Source organism: Centrocercus urophasianus, unplaced genomic scaffold (assembly GCF_019232065.1).
Source record: "Centrocercus urophasianus isolate 14NV4802_14NV808 unplaced genomic scaffold, USGS_Curo_1.0 seq_332, whole genome shotgun sequence".
Taxonomy (NCBI): Eukaryota; Metazoa; Chordata; class Aves; order Galliformes; family Phasianidae; genus Centrocercus; species Centrocercus urophasianus.
The window spans coordinates 49,723-64,033 of NW_024884903.1; the positions used below are offsets into that span (position 1 = coordinate 49,723).

Here is a 14,311-nt window from a genome sequence, read left to right on the forward strand (position 1 = left end):
GGATGCCACACATGCAGAATTACAGTTACTCAAATACCAGTTAGCATTTATTCTCCCAGTTACTCAGCTGAGCATACTGGTGCTAAGAGTCTATGAGGAACTCGGACTCGAAGAAGGCACCGTCATTCTAATGCTGGATGTGGGGACAAGGCACTGCCCCGGGGCAGACCCAGGGTGCAGGGCACTGCTGGCACTCCTCGCAGCACATCTCTGCAGGGCAGGGCTGAGCACAGCCCTGGTGAGTCCATAAAGGCCAGGGGGCAGCTGGGGCCAGCACAGTGTGGGGAACAGCCAGCAGCCCCTGCTTCTGCCGGCCCCGCTCAAGGCAGAGAGACCGCACAGCTCATAGAGAGCGATGGGGAACGAAGGCATCGCCCCACAGCGTGGCACAGGGATGCCCCAGTGCCTGGGGACAGCTCTGGGGCAGAGGGTCGGGGACAGGCATGGAGCAGAGCCCTTCCTGCTCACAGCAGCGGGCAGCCCCGGCGCTTCTTGTTCTTGCGGACCTGCAGGCCTGCACGTGTGGCCATCTCAAAGACCTCCCGCACGCCCTCCTTGGTCTTGGCCGAGCACTCGAGGTAGCCGAAGGCGTTGATCCGGTTGGCCATGTCTCTCCCCTCCTCTGGCTTCACAGGCTCCTGGGCAGCATTAAAAAGGAGGGTTGGGAATGCCACCAGAAGCAAGAAGCACAGCAGCTGCCTGCAGGGCATCCCCCGTGCCCAGATCAAGGCTGCAAGAAGGAAGTCCCAGCAAAATAGCCCAGGGTGAGGGGATCCCAGCACTGGCGCTCCACTGAGCGCACACCCAACCCCAGCACGTCCCCACCTGCTTCATCTTTGCCAATTCCCGCCGTGTGTGCTCATCGTTGCGCAGGTCCTTCTTATTCCCCACCAGGATGATGGGCACGTTGGGGCAGAAGTGCTTCACCTCCGGGGTCCACTTCTCAGGGATGTTCTCTGCGAGGAGCAGAGTGCGGCTGCTGAGCTATGGTGCATGGGGACACACAGCTGTGCTGCTGCTCCATGCAGGGCAGGAGGGGAGCACAATGAGCTGCAGCCCTGCACCATGCAGGGGAGCATGGAAATGCCCCACAGAGCCCCAGGGCCACCCAGCTGGGCACAACAGCCTCTCCCAGCACCTCCACCATGCACCAGCTCCCGGCATCTTCCTGGAGCGTGCAAAAAAGCTGAGGGTGGAGCAGGGAGACACAACATCCCCAAAGTGGCACAGGGACTTCCCAGAACCCAGTATGCCAGCAGGATCTCAGCCAGCAGGACCCCATGATGCACCCCCTGCTCCCTACCGAGGCTGTCTGGGCTGTCGATAGAAAAGCACATGAGGATGACATCCGTGTCCGGGTATGAGAGAGGCCGCAGCCGGTCATAGTCCTCCTGCCCAGCCGTGTCCCACAGCGCCAGCTCCACCTATGGGCAAAGGGACACTCAGCACCTCACAGACCCTACAGGCAGCCCGTGGGGCCAGGAGGGATACTTGGCCTTCCTCAGCTGCAGTGACGAGGGTCCTTTGCAAACCGGGGCACGGTTGGGGTAAAATCAGGGGTGCTGCAGGGCTCACTCTCCATCGCAGCATCCCATCACCACCTGCACAGAGTGGGATCTTTACCTGCTTGCCATCCACCTCGATGTCGGCGATGTAGTTCTCAAACACGGTTGGCACGTAGACCTCAGGGAACTGGTCCTTGCTGAAGACGATCAGCAGGCACGTCTTCCCGCAGGCACCATCCCCCACGATCACCAGCTTCTTCCTTATGGCTGCCATCGCTGCAGGAACGAGGATGAGGGTGAGTGGAGCTGCAGGCTGCATGCAGGGAACCCCGTGCAAAGCCACCGACTCCTCCACCTGACACTGAGACAGCATCTGTCACCTGTAATGCTGCAGAGCACCCAGCCCTGCCCACCAGACCTTGCGGGGTTTCCTCTCTCTGCTGTCACCAACACGCAGCAACATCAGCCACGCACCCTCCTTTGGGATTTATGTTCAGATTATGCATTCTTTGGGCAGAATCTGCACCCTGGGTTGCACACGTTGGCTCCTCTGTCATCAGCTCAGTGGCAGCAACACGCCACACTTGTGAGCAATCCCAACTTGTGCCTGGCACCCGGTGCTGGGGCTGGCCCCATCCCAGCCCTGTCCCAAGGAGTCTGTGCCACTGCTGCAGCTGCACCAGGGCTGCTGCCAGGCTCTGCTCAGTGAGCACAGGCCAAACGGGCTGCATTCTGCCCCTTGCACAACAGACACATTCCTGCAAGTCAAACCACACCTCTCATCCAGCAGTCTGGGAATACTGGGAATGGCCCAGCAGTGCCTGCCCTGGGGTCCGAGGGAGGAAGGCAGCAGGGTGAGATCGCACTGGGGTCCAACAGTTCTTTGGCATCTGCAACTCCTCAGAAACCTCAGCGCAGAGCCTGACCCATTTCATAGGCCCCACGGATGATCCCATCAGTTCCCCATCCATGCAGAAACCCCAGACAAGGCACATGATGACAGCTTCAGTCCCCATGCAGGCACACTGCTCTGTGCAGAGGAGGCTGTAACCCACTGCAAACCACCGGGGCTGTGGGGCTGCATCCATCCTGACCCACGGAGGGGTCAGCAGCACCCTGAGCCCTGCCCAAGGCTGCTGTGACTCACGGGGCAGAGGCCATGTCCCCGCCCAAAATCTCAGCACAATTCATTCCATTACTCACCCAGCAGCCCAGAAATAGCCCATTGCTAACACACGGCCAGCCTCCACAGAGCAGCACGGGAGGAGGCAGGGAGCATTGCAGCCACGGTGCCCCTCGGGCTGCCCCATCCCTGTGGGGACCTCGCATGGCACCAAGCAGCTATTCTAAGGTCACCAGCACTAACACAGCAAGGGCTCTGGCACAGCTGCTTCAAGGCGAGCCGCTGCTGAGCTCCGTGCTTCAAAAACTGAAATTCCTGCTGAGCAGGAAATGGGGAATTCCTGGTAGGATGCATCTTTCACCCAGTTTCTGTTTCTGAACCTCGGGAAACAGCACAGAAAGACGTCACCACTTTGAAGAAGGGGTCGGACCAGAAACAGAAACCTTTCCACTGGCCTCTCATCCTGAGATCCCACCCCCATCACACCCAGCCCTGAGCTCACAGCACTTTGCAGCCATGGGTGGGGGGGACACAGATCTCCAAGGAGAGCAGCCGGCTCAGTCTGTCCCTCACTGCTGTGTCTGTAGTCCCTGCTGAACCTCAGTGTTTAACAAACAAGTGTCCTGAGCACTCAGACTGTTTGGATTTACTTCTGGTTGGAAGGAGCTGGGCTAATCGCAACACAAACCAGGCTCAAGGTTAGAACATCACCATGCAGTTCGCTGGGTTTCACTCCCCCAGGTGCTCAGGCAGCACAGCCTGTGACACAGAGGAGACCTAAGGAAGCCTGCAGCACCCAAAGAGCACGAAACCCCAGCGGGGAACACAAACATCACTTCCCAACCAGTGCAGCCAAGGACAGCAGTCTCTGCTTCTAAACATGGCTTTGTGTGTTCAAAGGGCTGCAGCCGCACCCCGACGCACGCCAGGCAGGGGCACATCAGGACAGGCCCTGGGGGAGGTGCAGCACGGCAAGCACAAGGCCAGGGTGGGCACAGAGCATCCCTGGAGAGCTTCGGGGCTGCAGCTGAGCCCAGAGTTCAGGGGAAAGGATTTGGGGACAGTGACAGCGGTACACTGAAGTCGTCACGACTCCAGCAGAAAGTCCCATGGCGCAGGATGACTTCCTGGCAAGGCTCAGGAACGGAGTCTTATACAGAAGCAGAACAAGATTCCAAAATCAGCTGGGAGGGAGGAGTGACACCAACTCACAGCACAGCAGCTCGGGCTCTGGGGTCCTGGTTGCGAAAGTTTGGAGCTGTTCCTAAGCTCTGACCAGACACACTGTGTTACACCGGGCTCCAGCACAGCAGCAGAGCAGGGCTGCTCTGCAGACAAGGGGCAGAGCAGGCAGTTTTCATTGCCAAATCCCACAAAAACATCCACAAGCAAAGCAAAGAAAGGGATTTGGAGCAGAAGAATGTTAAAACCCAAACTGGGCTTGAGCTGTGAGCACTTTGTGGGAAAACATGTGGGATTGCTGCCCAGCAAACCCAGCGCTGCACACCCTGCAGGGTCGGTGCTCTCTGGGCAGATACTATGAAACCAACACATGATACCAACCCTGACCTGCGCTTGGAGTCTGACTGCAACCCATTTAAATGTCTTCTGTTTCAGGATGACATCCAAGGAAGCAAAAACATCACATGTGCACAAAACCTCTTAAACTGAAACTCCCAGCTCTGGCTTTGGGACTACAGCCACAGCCTCCCCCTTTTATACATCACGGGGCTAAAGAAGAGAAGCCAACATTTTGTACACAGTCACCAAACCTGCAAGGCTCCTCAAGTGCTGTATTTCAGTTGGACACATTGAAAACTCAGCCTGCTGCAACAACTACTGCTCCTCAGGAGCCCCGTGCTGCCCTCACCTCCTCCCCCAAAGGACATCCATCACCTTCTTACCTTACCTCCCACAGAAGCACCTTCCCCAACAGCACCAGTATCTGCTGAATGCCTCAGATGACACTCCCAGCCCGGGCAGGTGGCTGTATTTGTGCAGTGGCTCACAGCTGATTGCTGTTTGCACACACATTCCACATTCCCTATGCCCATACACATCCCCATCCCAGCACACACATCGAGTTACCAAGCAAGCCAGGTTAAGCACTCCCAATATCCACAGGTATATCCCTATATCCACCTATAAAACGCTTCCCTGGAAAAGCTGAAGCTGTCAGGAGTCAATTTAAGGCACATAAAATCACACGCAGCCGTAACCATGCTACCTGGAAGGAAGAGAGGAGCAAAGATTCACGGAACGGCACCGGGAAGGAGGAAAACGGAGCGCAGACGGCCTCGTGGTGCCGGGGGGGATCGGGCGGCCGCTGCCCGATTTGGTGCTGGAGCGCCGCTGTTGGTCATGGTTCTGGAATGCTTCTCTGCTCTGAGACATTGCACAATTGTTTCTGCTCCGCCGCCTGCCCCCCTTGTATAAATGTTTACAAATGAGCTCAGCGCTAAGCAAAGCAAACTTTTGTCCTTCTTTTTTTTTTTTTCTTTTTCCCCCGAAGAAAATACAACGCTGCTGTGCCGGGGGCGGCTCCGTTCCGGATGGCTCCAACCCATCTTCGCCCCCGGGACCCGGCCCGGCCGATACCGCACACGGTACCGCACTCAGCACCGCCCCACGGCGCACCGCTATGCGCTCGGTCCCACCGCAGCCCCGGCCCCGCCCGCCCCCAGCAGCGATCCCCGCACCGCTGAGCTCCCCGCAGCGCCCGCATCCCGAGCACGGCCCGTACCTCCCTCCGGCACGGCACGGCTCCCTTCCCCGGTCCCGGTGCCGGCTCCAACCCCAACTCCGGAGCGCGGATCGGACGGCACCGCCCCGTTGTGGGGCCGCCCTCGGAAGGGCGGAGCTGTGCCGAACCGGGCCGATTCCCGACGGGGGCTCCGCTCCCAGCCCCGCTGCTGCTGCCCCGCCCTGGCACCGGGCTCTATCGGAACCCAGGCCGTGCCCTATGAGTCGTTTCTATTTTCAGATTTCGGAGACAATTTCTCCTTAATTTGTCCCTCCCCGGGCCAGCAGCCGGCTCCAAAGGAAACGTTTCTTTAGTGAAGAAGGGAAGCGCAGAGGAAGCTCTAAATGCAGCCTCTGCCCGCGCTGCCCCGCCTCGGCCGGCAGCAGCGGAGGCATCGGGCGGCTCAGGGAGCAACGTAAGGGCGGAAGGACAGCGGCTCACATGGCACCCAACCTGCCTGCACGAATTAATCAGCGCTAATTAGCTTTTAAGTTAGTCGTCTTTGCAGGAGCTCCGCAAGAAAGGCGCCGAGGTGGGACTGCGGGTGGCACGACCTTTATTTAACCACGCAAGGGCAGCTCCTCCAAGCCCAGCATCATCATCCCCTGCTCCCTGCGGCACAGAGATGCACACAGGTGCAAATCTCACTGGGTAACTTTCACTCCCCACTAAGTGCACCCAGTTTATTTACATCTCGCTGATTACAGAGAGGAACACGCCCCGAAGGTGACACCCAGTGACGAGGGGCAGACGCTACCGTGCATCACCAAAGCACAGCACAGGGCTCAGCTGTCCCCACGGCCACCCTGCCTCTGTGCTTTGGCAGGGTGCAACGCTGCCGAGGTGCAGGAAACTCATCATCCCCCAGGTCAGAGGTATGCCAGATGCAGAATGCAATACTGCAGAGAAAACAACTGCAGCTACAGACCTGCTCAGGACCAGCTCCGAGTCTGGGGAAAAGCCAGCCCACTCCATTTCCCAGCCACGACCAAGCTGCTTCTATTGTGGGCTTTTAGCCCCCAGCTAAGCAGATCCATGCAGCACTTTAAGCTGTTAAGCTTGGCTGAACGGGGCTCCTCTGTAACTGCTGCTCAGCAGTTGCCAAATTAGAACGGCTCAGAAATAACAGACCTATATTCATACTGACTGCCACCTCACACCAAGAAGGAATTTAGACACTTTCCAGCTCAGCTCTCCAGTTAATAATAAATAATTGGCTCTAGAAACACAGCGGTGATCCAAGGCATGAAGAGAGGTGGTGGGCAGAGCCCATGGCACAGCCTGGGGCTGGCAAACACCATGAGAGTGCAGCAGCTCATTTCCTCCCAGGTGCTCTGTGACTGAGCCCTGTCACGTCCATGGAAACCTGAGACCAAGGCAGTGTGCCCAGCTGGGGATGGGGCCCAGGAGCCTAAGAAGGCGAGCACAAGACTGGGACATCCTTAGGGCTCACAGCACCTGCAGCTGGGATGGGTGCTGCCCCGCTGCCAGCAGGACCCCACTCCACACCTATCCCAGTGCAGAAGCTTCAGCATCTGTGGTGCAAATGTCACAGGGCAGGAAAAGGAGGTGATTGCAGCAGCAAGCACAGGCTTCACCGGGTACAGGCACTCAGAGCCCAGTCACAGGGCTGTAGCCAGCACACCTGGGCCAGGGCGAGGTGCTGAGCGTGCACCGAGAAGCCAGAGAGCACTGAGGCTTTTCACAGCAACCAAGAAAACCAGCCCTTGAGCCCAGTCTCTGCTCTGTCCTTCCATCTCTCTAGAGGGCAGGGATGCAGTAGGTGAGGGGGTGCTTCGGGCAGGAGGCTCCGAGATCCTCATTCTTCTTGTGGTCAGCTCAGGAAATGAGTGCTGGAGTGAGCGGTGCCCTGGGCAGTGCCAGCATCCTGCTCGTGGCCATCCAGGCAGCGCCACTCCTCTGCCCAGTGCTCTCAGATTATCACATGTAGTTGCCAGGGCCACCCAAGGGGATCACAAACACGGAGATGTCATCGCCAGAGCCCAGCTTGTCGTTGGGCAGCCGCCAGCCTCGTTCCTTCAGGACACCCCTGGAGCGCACCACCAGCTCCTGGGCCACCATGGTGTACCTGGGCAGAGCACAGCGGTCAGCCCAAGCCCAGCAGGAATCGTGCTACACCACACTGCTGTCCCCAGGAGGAGGGGGAAGCTGATGCAGCCAAAGGGGCAGGGAAGGGGCTCTAGGGAAGCTCAGATACATGCATACAGAGGGGCACTGTGCACAGTGGCCACAACGCTGCTCCAAGCAAGATGTTATGGTGCAGGACACACCTGTCTGTGTCTCCCCCTCACCTGCACGGGTCATTGGGCTCATAGCTTGTCAGCACCTCCAGCACCACGCTGGCCACCTCCTTGTCATTGGTGACATCCCAGAGCCCATCGGTGCCCAGGACCAGGACGTCATCGGGGCAGTGCTCATACTGTGTGAGGTCATACACCCTGACCTGGGAAACAGTGGGGCAGGATGCAAGGGTGATAGAGGGCTCATGGACACCCCAACACCACCAGGTGCTCTGAGCACTCTCTGAGATCACCCCAATCAGCTCCACCTAGTGAAAGAGCCCTCGGGCTCACCTCTGGGAAGCAGGACAAGAAAGGTTTAATGTGGATGTTGGAGCTGAACACCTTGAGGTCGTGGTCTCCCAGGCCCCGTGTCACCCCAATAGTGGCCATCACCCGAGCCTGGAGAAAGGCAAAAACAAAAGCAAGCTTTAAGCTACCTCACCTTCACCTCTTCTCCTAGGAGAAATGATACACGTGGCATTGGCACCGTGACAGCATTGGAAAAAATGGGCTGGGACCCCTAGTTCAGCAAGGGCAGATAGGGAACAACCCCTGCATGGCGCCAGAGCCCTAGCTGTGATGCCACCAGACCCCCACCTCCCAGGGCAGCAGGGACCCCTCCCCTCACATCCCAGCATATTACCTTTTTGCCTTCCCCGTAGATTAGTGGAAACTTCAGGTCATCCTCTTCAATCTTTTTGTAAGCCCTGATTGAAACAAGGCAACCTGTTGGCCAGTGCCCTGGGATGAGGCCCCTTTGGTACATGGGGATGGGGCTGGAGCTGTGGCCACATGCAGCAGCAGCCCCAGACAGCGCAGTACCAGCCGTTCATGCTCTGGTCTCTGTACAGCATCTTCTTCCCCAGCTCCTTGGGCTGGATCCTGCGGGGGAACTCGAGGTGTGTGAACTCCTTTCCCAGCAGCTCAGGTCTCAAGAAGGCCTGCAGGAAGGGGCAGAGGGTTCAGCTGCAGTGCCATGAGAGCAGGGTCCTGCCCAGCACCACCCATAGAGCACCCCAGCACGGCACAGGACAGCCAGGTGCACCCGTGGGACATCGGTTGTGGGGCCTCAGGGTGAGGACAGCATCAGCTGAAGCTCAGGTGGTAGTGATAACAATGCAGCTTCAAAGCTGCCCTCCAGCACAGTGCTCAGAGGGAGGAGCAGTTCAGGACACAGAGCCAGAAGGAGTTTGGGCACATAAGAAGCCCAAAAGAGATAACAAAAAAGGCAAATTGCAGAAGAACTGGCCCAGGAGCAGCCACAGCCACAGCGCTCCAGGGCTGCAGCTCAGCACAGAGCACGATGCTCACACAGGGACACCAGTTGCTGTCTCCTTCCCAAGCATGCATCCTGTCTGTGACCAGGGGCAAGCAGCAGCACAGAGCACAGGGCTCCAGGACATTGCTGGGTGGTTGCCAGCATCCCCACAGGCATCACCACCTCATGCAGAGCTGCCAGCACGCTGCTGGAGCTTGGCCTGGAGCTGGAACCCCAGGGACCTCACCCACACCCGATGCCCCACATCCCCCCCAGCAGCCCCAGTGCTTCCCCAAGCGCAGCCGAGATTGAGACAGTGCTTCAAAGTGCAGGTGGAGAGGGAGAGCAGCTGAAAGGAAGGAGAGGGGCCTTTGAGTTATGGCAGAGTTGGTGCCGAGGCATGGAGAGCCCTGGCCACAGCCCAGCTGCTGCACAGTGGAGCAAGCACACGCCTGGCCCTCTGCCCATACACGCATCACAGCTGGGGAGGATCTTGCTTACAGCAACTTCTTCCCCTCGGTCATTCAAACACAAACATGAGAAAAAGTACCACAGTGCTCCGTCAGATATTCTGCGAGGCAGAAAATCCCATCCAGCAAGACCTCCCTTAACACAAACACCTCCTCCTCCGTGCTGCCATCAGAGAGGTCTTTATAACCTTAACAAGTTTCATTGCACAGCACAGAAGGTCTGCCCAGGACAGGGAGCTCTCAGGAAGAAAGCCAGAAATCTGCCTGCAGTCTGCAGCTCCCCCTGGGAGCACCAGGCAAGAAACCAGCACTGAGCACAGGGACCCCTGAATGCACGATGGGACGCTGAGGGTGAAGGCAGCAAGAGGGGCAGCCCCAGGCAGGGCTCAGGAGGTGGGTGAGCAGGAATGGGGTTAGAAGAAAGGTCTTTCTTACTAAGAATTGCAGCCTCTGCCTCTCTGTCTCTGGAGTAAACTCCCTGGACATTGGAATGATTTCCCCGTTACGGATGATAATGGCCCTGCAATGAAACATGGAAGGATGAGGTTAGAGGAGAGGTCCTCTCCCCGCTGCCCATCAGCTGTAGGGACATCAACCAAGCCCTGCAGCCCAGCACCCAGGGCAGGGGAGGGAGGACAGGGAAATGGAAGAGAAGCATGGGACAGATGGAGAGCAAACTACGATTAGAAGAGAAGCAGCACAAAGGTTATTAAGCCTCCATCTCACGCAGCGCAGGCAGAAGTCTCCAGCAGCAGGACAGAGGTGCAAGTGCCCAGCACTGGGGGTGAGCTCCCTGCAGGAGGGCTGAGTTTTTTGATGGCTTAAACAACGGCTGCTTATGAGATGTTCCTGGAAGTCCCAGGGGATCAGGGATCTCTGACACTTCTGACCCCCCTGTCCCACTTGCTGTCCTGCAGAAGGCTGCAAATCCCCTGCAGTGATGCAGGGCCCAGGTGTGCCCAGTTCTGGTGGGGACCGATGGCAGGGAGGGAGAGCAGAGTCTCATTTGCCTGGATGAGCAGCACCCTTTGCCCCAGTCTGTCCCTCAGGCCACCGCCTGCTGCTCTCACCGTGTCACAGCATTCAATTCCACAGCACCTGCAGCCCTGTGACACTCCAGCAGATCCGTAACACCCAGCAGTCCCTGCCCATCACCCCAACCTCTGTTCACAGTCCCTGCCATGCCACTCTGCAAATCCTCAGCAGAAAGGGGCCAGGACTTCCTCCATACCAGGTATGGAAGCTCATTCAGAGCACATTCACCCTCAGCATCAAACGCTGTGGGCTATGAGCACACCTATGCATAACTGCAGTAATACAACCAAGGAAATGCATGTCAGGCAAAGTCCTTGGATTCTGAGCTCCCTCAGGCCCTGTCTGCACAAAGATTTGCACATCCTTCTGCTGCAAATGTTTGCTGGTACAAAACGTGCCCCCAAATTGATGCTTGCACATTTTCAGCAGCTTTGTTGAAGCCAATTTTCATTCCCCAACATGTAGCCCAAGCCAGCACTAAGGTGCAGTTCAGGACCACCTGCAAAGCACAGACACAGCTGGGAAGGCAAGGATCACGTGCCAGAGGTGGAGAAGCAATTCTGCAGCTCCCTCAGTGCTGCAGGCACACACAGCACAGTGAGGAAATCAGAGTGCACCCCAGCCTGGCTGGGATCATACATACCTGCTGTCACCAGCGTTGGCTACATAGAACTTGCCCATGAGGTAGACAGCGGCCAGGGCACAGCAGCCCCCAGAGATGTGCTGGGACGCCCGCTCCTGCTCGATCTGCTCGTCCTGGAGAGATGGAGAGCTGTGGGCAGAGCGGGAAGCAGCCCTTGCCAGCAAGCAGAGCTCCAAGCAGTCCGAAATAGCTCTGAGCTGCCCCGTCAGCACCCTGGCTGCCAGCTGAGGCTGGGCACATCGCCCTGCTCACCCCAAGGTCCTGTGTGCAGCTCAGGACACAGCCTCCTCAGCGCTGCGGAGCAGGCAGCAGCTGGAACAACGCCCAGTGAAACCCTCTTCACCCACAGAGGCCAAAGCCTGTGTGTTTGGTGCCCCCAAAATGAAGCAGAGCAATAGGGCAGGAGCTTCCCAGCAGCTGTCCCTGCAGACCTCCGTGCTGCCAGAGGAGACAGGAGCAAAACAAACACTGCCAGTCAGCAGCTGCAGCTCACCATGTGTTTGAAGGCGTTCTCAATGGCGCCGATCACCAGGCTCTCATGGGAAACTGCCTTCTCCAGGTGAAAGCGTGGCAGAGCATCACTGGGGACCTCCCGGCTGTCTTCTGCCTGGCTCAGCTCAGCATTGTGCTGCAGGCAGATGGGAGGTGGGGAGGGGTCCTGCAGGATGTCCACCAGGTCCCGCAGCTGCTCGCAGATGTGCAGGTGCAGCCTCTTGGATGCCATGACAGCAGCACCGCTGCCCGCGTGTCCATCAAACAGGGCCCAGTAGTGGAAATAAAACCCCCTCCTGCCCTGTGGGGAGAGATGGGAGACTCAGCGATGCCTGCAAGGGAGCAGGTGGGCTTAGAGCTGTTAAGGGAGCAGCCTCCCACCATGCCCTCACCCTGTCAGGCTCCCCGCTGCCATCCCTGCAGGGCTGGTGGCCCCTGGGGCTGGGCCTCCTCTCCACAAACACCACCTCACAGCACGCCTGGTCCTCGTTGTGCTGGCTCTTTCCTGCATTTATCACCCTGTCGGGAGGAAAAAAAACATTAGGGTTCTCCATTTTGCATTCGAAATATCAGGCTTTGTCCGGAGACATTGCAGAACACCAGCCTCAGCTCATAGGGATGGGTTGGAAGCAATGTGGCAGAGGTGACCCCGGCAGCACCAAATTCCTCCATCCCCACTGCTGCCCCAAACCCATCCCAGCCTCAGGGCACCCAGCCTGGGCACATGGACACTGCACTGGATGCACAGCCTCCATCCCAATCCAGCACCTTGCAGAGGGAGCAGGCAGCTCACAGGAGATGAAAAATGGAACCAACAGGACTTTTGCAAAAAGATTCACATGAACTTTTTGCAGCTTGTGCTGACAAAGCAGATGTCAGGTCTGGACTGCAAAACCTGCTCACGAGGGGAAGCTGTAAATGTGCACAACTGAGCGAGCTATTTGGGCAAGGACTTCCCAAGTGGTTTGCAGAAAGAAGTCCTGGGACAGAGAGGAGAAGTCCCACTGCTGAGCACAGGGCAGTTTTCCTTCCTTTCCCCACAGCTTCTGCAGGGTTTCTGCTCCTGCAAGAACGAGTGCAGGCTGCCCCTACCCCAGCACTTCCCGAAGGAAACACATCTCAGGAGGTTCCAGGGAAGCTCAGCTCGGGCAAAGTTGCAGGAGCAGAGCACAGAGGTGGCCTTCAGCTCCTGACCTTCCCGACCTGCATTCAGCTACGGGTGGAATTCAAAACCAGCAAAAGAAGAAGAGAGTGAGCTCCCAAAGGGGAAATCAGGGTCAGGTCCTGTTCCCATCGCAGCTTCAATTCCCTTCTCCCATGTCCTTCGAGAACCGGAGCGGTTCCTTCAGCTCTCAGTATCAGTTCCCTGCGTAGCACCGGGCATCGGGCAGATAAGCGCAGAAAATGGAAGAGCTCCGAGCTCTGAGGGGATGGGGAACAGCATAAACAGCTGAGCCGCCGGCAGGCAATCCTCCCGTGCAGGAACGCACAGCTCAGCACCGCCTCGACCCACTTTCGTTTCTCGTGGCCCCGCTCCGCCCGCTTCTCCCGGCTCGGTGAGGCCGCAGCGCGTTCTCCGGGGCCGGGCAGCGCCGGGAGCCCCCGCAGCGCTCACCGCCCCGCACCGCAGCGCCGCGCCGATGCCGCCGAGCGGTGACAGCCGCGGAGCAGCGCGGAGGGACGCGGCCGCCTTCTGGAGCGGCAGAACGGAGCTGCGTGTCCCGAACGCCCGCCCCGCAGCCCCCAACGGGCACGGCGTTTCCCCCCGCCCGGCCCGGCCCCGCTCACTCAGCGTAGCCCGTGCTCCAGGGCAGGCGGCGGCGGCCGTCGCGGGGGCTTTGCACCGCCCGCCCCGTGTGGTCGTCGGCACGGCGCAGTTCCTCGGACGTCAGCTGCAGGAAGGCCGGCCGGCAGAACGCCGTCACCCGCGACCCCTCCTCGCCCCCGGCCCCGCTACCGCCGCCACCGCCGTGCCGGGGCTCAGCCGGGGGTTGCGTGCCCGGCCCGGGGCCCAGCCCCGCCACCAGGTGCGAGACCGCCGAACGCACCCGCAGCAGCATGCCGGGCCGAGCCGGGCCGAGCCGCGCCGAGCCCCGCCTCCGGCCCCGCCCCAGGGCCGCCCCCCCGGGTGAGACGCGCACCGGGACGGAAAGCGGCGGCGGCCCCCGGGTACGAGATGGGACCGCTCCGGTGATGGAACTCCGAGCCTCTGGGCTGTGAGGGATGGCAGCCGTGGTCCTGGCAGCGGTCACCTGAAGCTCAGCCGGCCCTGATCCTCGCCGGCTGCTGGATGCTCCCCAGCTCCCGCAGAGCCTCCTGCTCCGACCCGGCATCTGCCGCTCTTGGCAGTGCTTCGTCACGCTCAGCGGTGAGACCCAGCCCCCCGCGGTCACGCCGAGCTATTAATAAGCAGCCGTGCTGCAGAGGAACGGGGAGCTGACGGGACTGAGAGCAGAACCTCCTTCTTCCACCGGAGCTGCGGCAGCGCTGCTCGGGATGCAGACTCAGCCGCCCCAAGGCGATGCGCCTCTGCCGGCTGGGAGAACTGACAGTTCGGAGAGCACAGCTCACAGGGCCTGACCTCAGCACCTCCTGCCTCGGTATTCCTATGGCAACAAGCATTCTGCTGAAAAAAATACAATATTTGTCTGTGTAAAGTAGAACTGAGTCCATCTGCTGGGCTCCCCGTGTCCCGGTGCACTGCGCTCCCCAGGGAGCTGCTTTCACCCTTCCCGCACA

General features: G+C 59.1%; 2 protein-coding genes across 3 annotated transcripts; both read right to left on the reverse strand.

The window, feature by feature from the left end:
- Window positions 1–19: 19 nt before the first annotated feature.
- On the reverse strand, window positions 20–5,460 carry RHOC (ras homolog family member C). The gene is made up of 5 exons (XM_042830504.1): window positions 5,372–5,460; window positions 1,624–1,781; window positions 1,304–1,424; window positions 826–956; window positions 20–638 (listed from the first exon to the last, which is right to left on the reverse strand). Exons 2-5 carry the CDS (start codon window positions 1,777–1,779, stop codon window positions 465–467), a joined length of 582 nt encoding a protein of 193 aa, XP_042686438.1. The 5' UTR covers window positions 1,780–1,781; window positions 5,372–5,460; the 3' UTR covers window positions 20–464.
- A 450-nt stretch (window positions 5,461–5,910) lies between these two features.
- PPM1J (protein phosphatase, Mg2+/Mn2+ dependent 1J) lies at window positions 5,911–13,632 on the reverse strand. 2 transcript variants are annotated; one of them, XM_042830506.1, is made up of 10 exons: window positions 13,361–13,632; window positions 11,965–12,091; window positions 11,574–11,873; window positions 11,081–11,193; window positions 9,838–9,922; window positions 8,497–8,615; window positions 8,318–8,381; window positions 7,966–8,073; window positions 7,684–7,835; window positions 5,911–7,460 (listed from the first exon to the last, which is right to left on the reverse strand). In XM_042830506.1, exons 1-10 carry the CDS (start codon window positions 13,630–13,632, stop codon window positions 7,313–7,315), a joined length of 1,488 nt encoding a protein of 495 aa, XP_042686440.1. In that variant the 3' UTR covers window positions 5,911–7,312. The 2 variants fall into 2 exon arrangements, with proteins under 2 accessions (XP_042686440.1, XP_042686441.1); XM_042830507.1 differs by lacking the exon at window positions 13,361–13,632 and adding an exon at window positions 12,665–13,119.
- Between the last annotated feature and the right edge of the window lie 679 nt (window positions 13,633–14,311).

Coding starts and splice junctions, on each gene's coding strand:
- RHOC (XM_042830504.1), bottom strand. CDS start 1,779: ATGGCAGCCATAAGGAAGAAGCTGGTGATCGTGGGGGATGGTGCCTGC. Junction 1,425..1,623: donor TCGAGGTGGATGGCAAGCAG/GTAAAGATCCCA, acceptor CTTTGCCCATAG/GTGGAGCTGGCGCTGTGGGA. Junction 957..1,303: donor CGACAGCCCAGACAGCCTCG/GTAGGGAGCAGG, acceptor TGCTCCTCGCAG/AGAACATCCCTGAGAAGTGG.
- PPM1J (XM_042830506.1), bottom strand. CDS start 13,632: ATGCTGCTGCGGGTGCGTTCGGCGGTCTCGCACCTGGTGGCGGGGCTG. Junction 11,194..11,573: donor AGAACGCCTTCAAACACATG/GTGAGCTGCAGC, acceptor CCATCTCTCCAG/GACGAGCAGATCGAGCAGGA. Junction 7,836..7,965: donor TCTTGTCCTGCTTCCCAGAG/GTGAGCCCGAGG, acceptor ACTGTTTCCCAG/GTCAGGGTGTATGACCTCAC.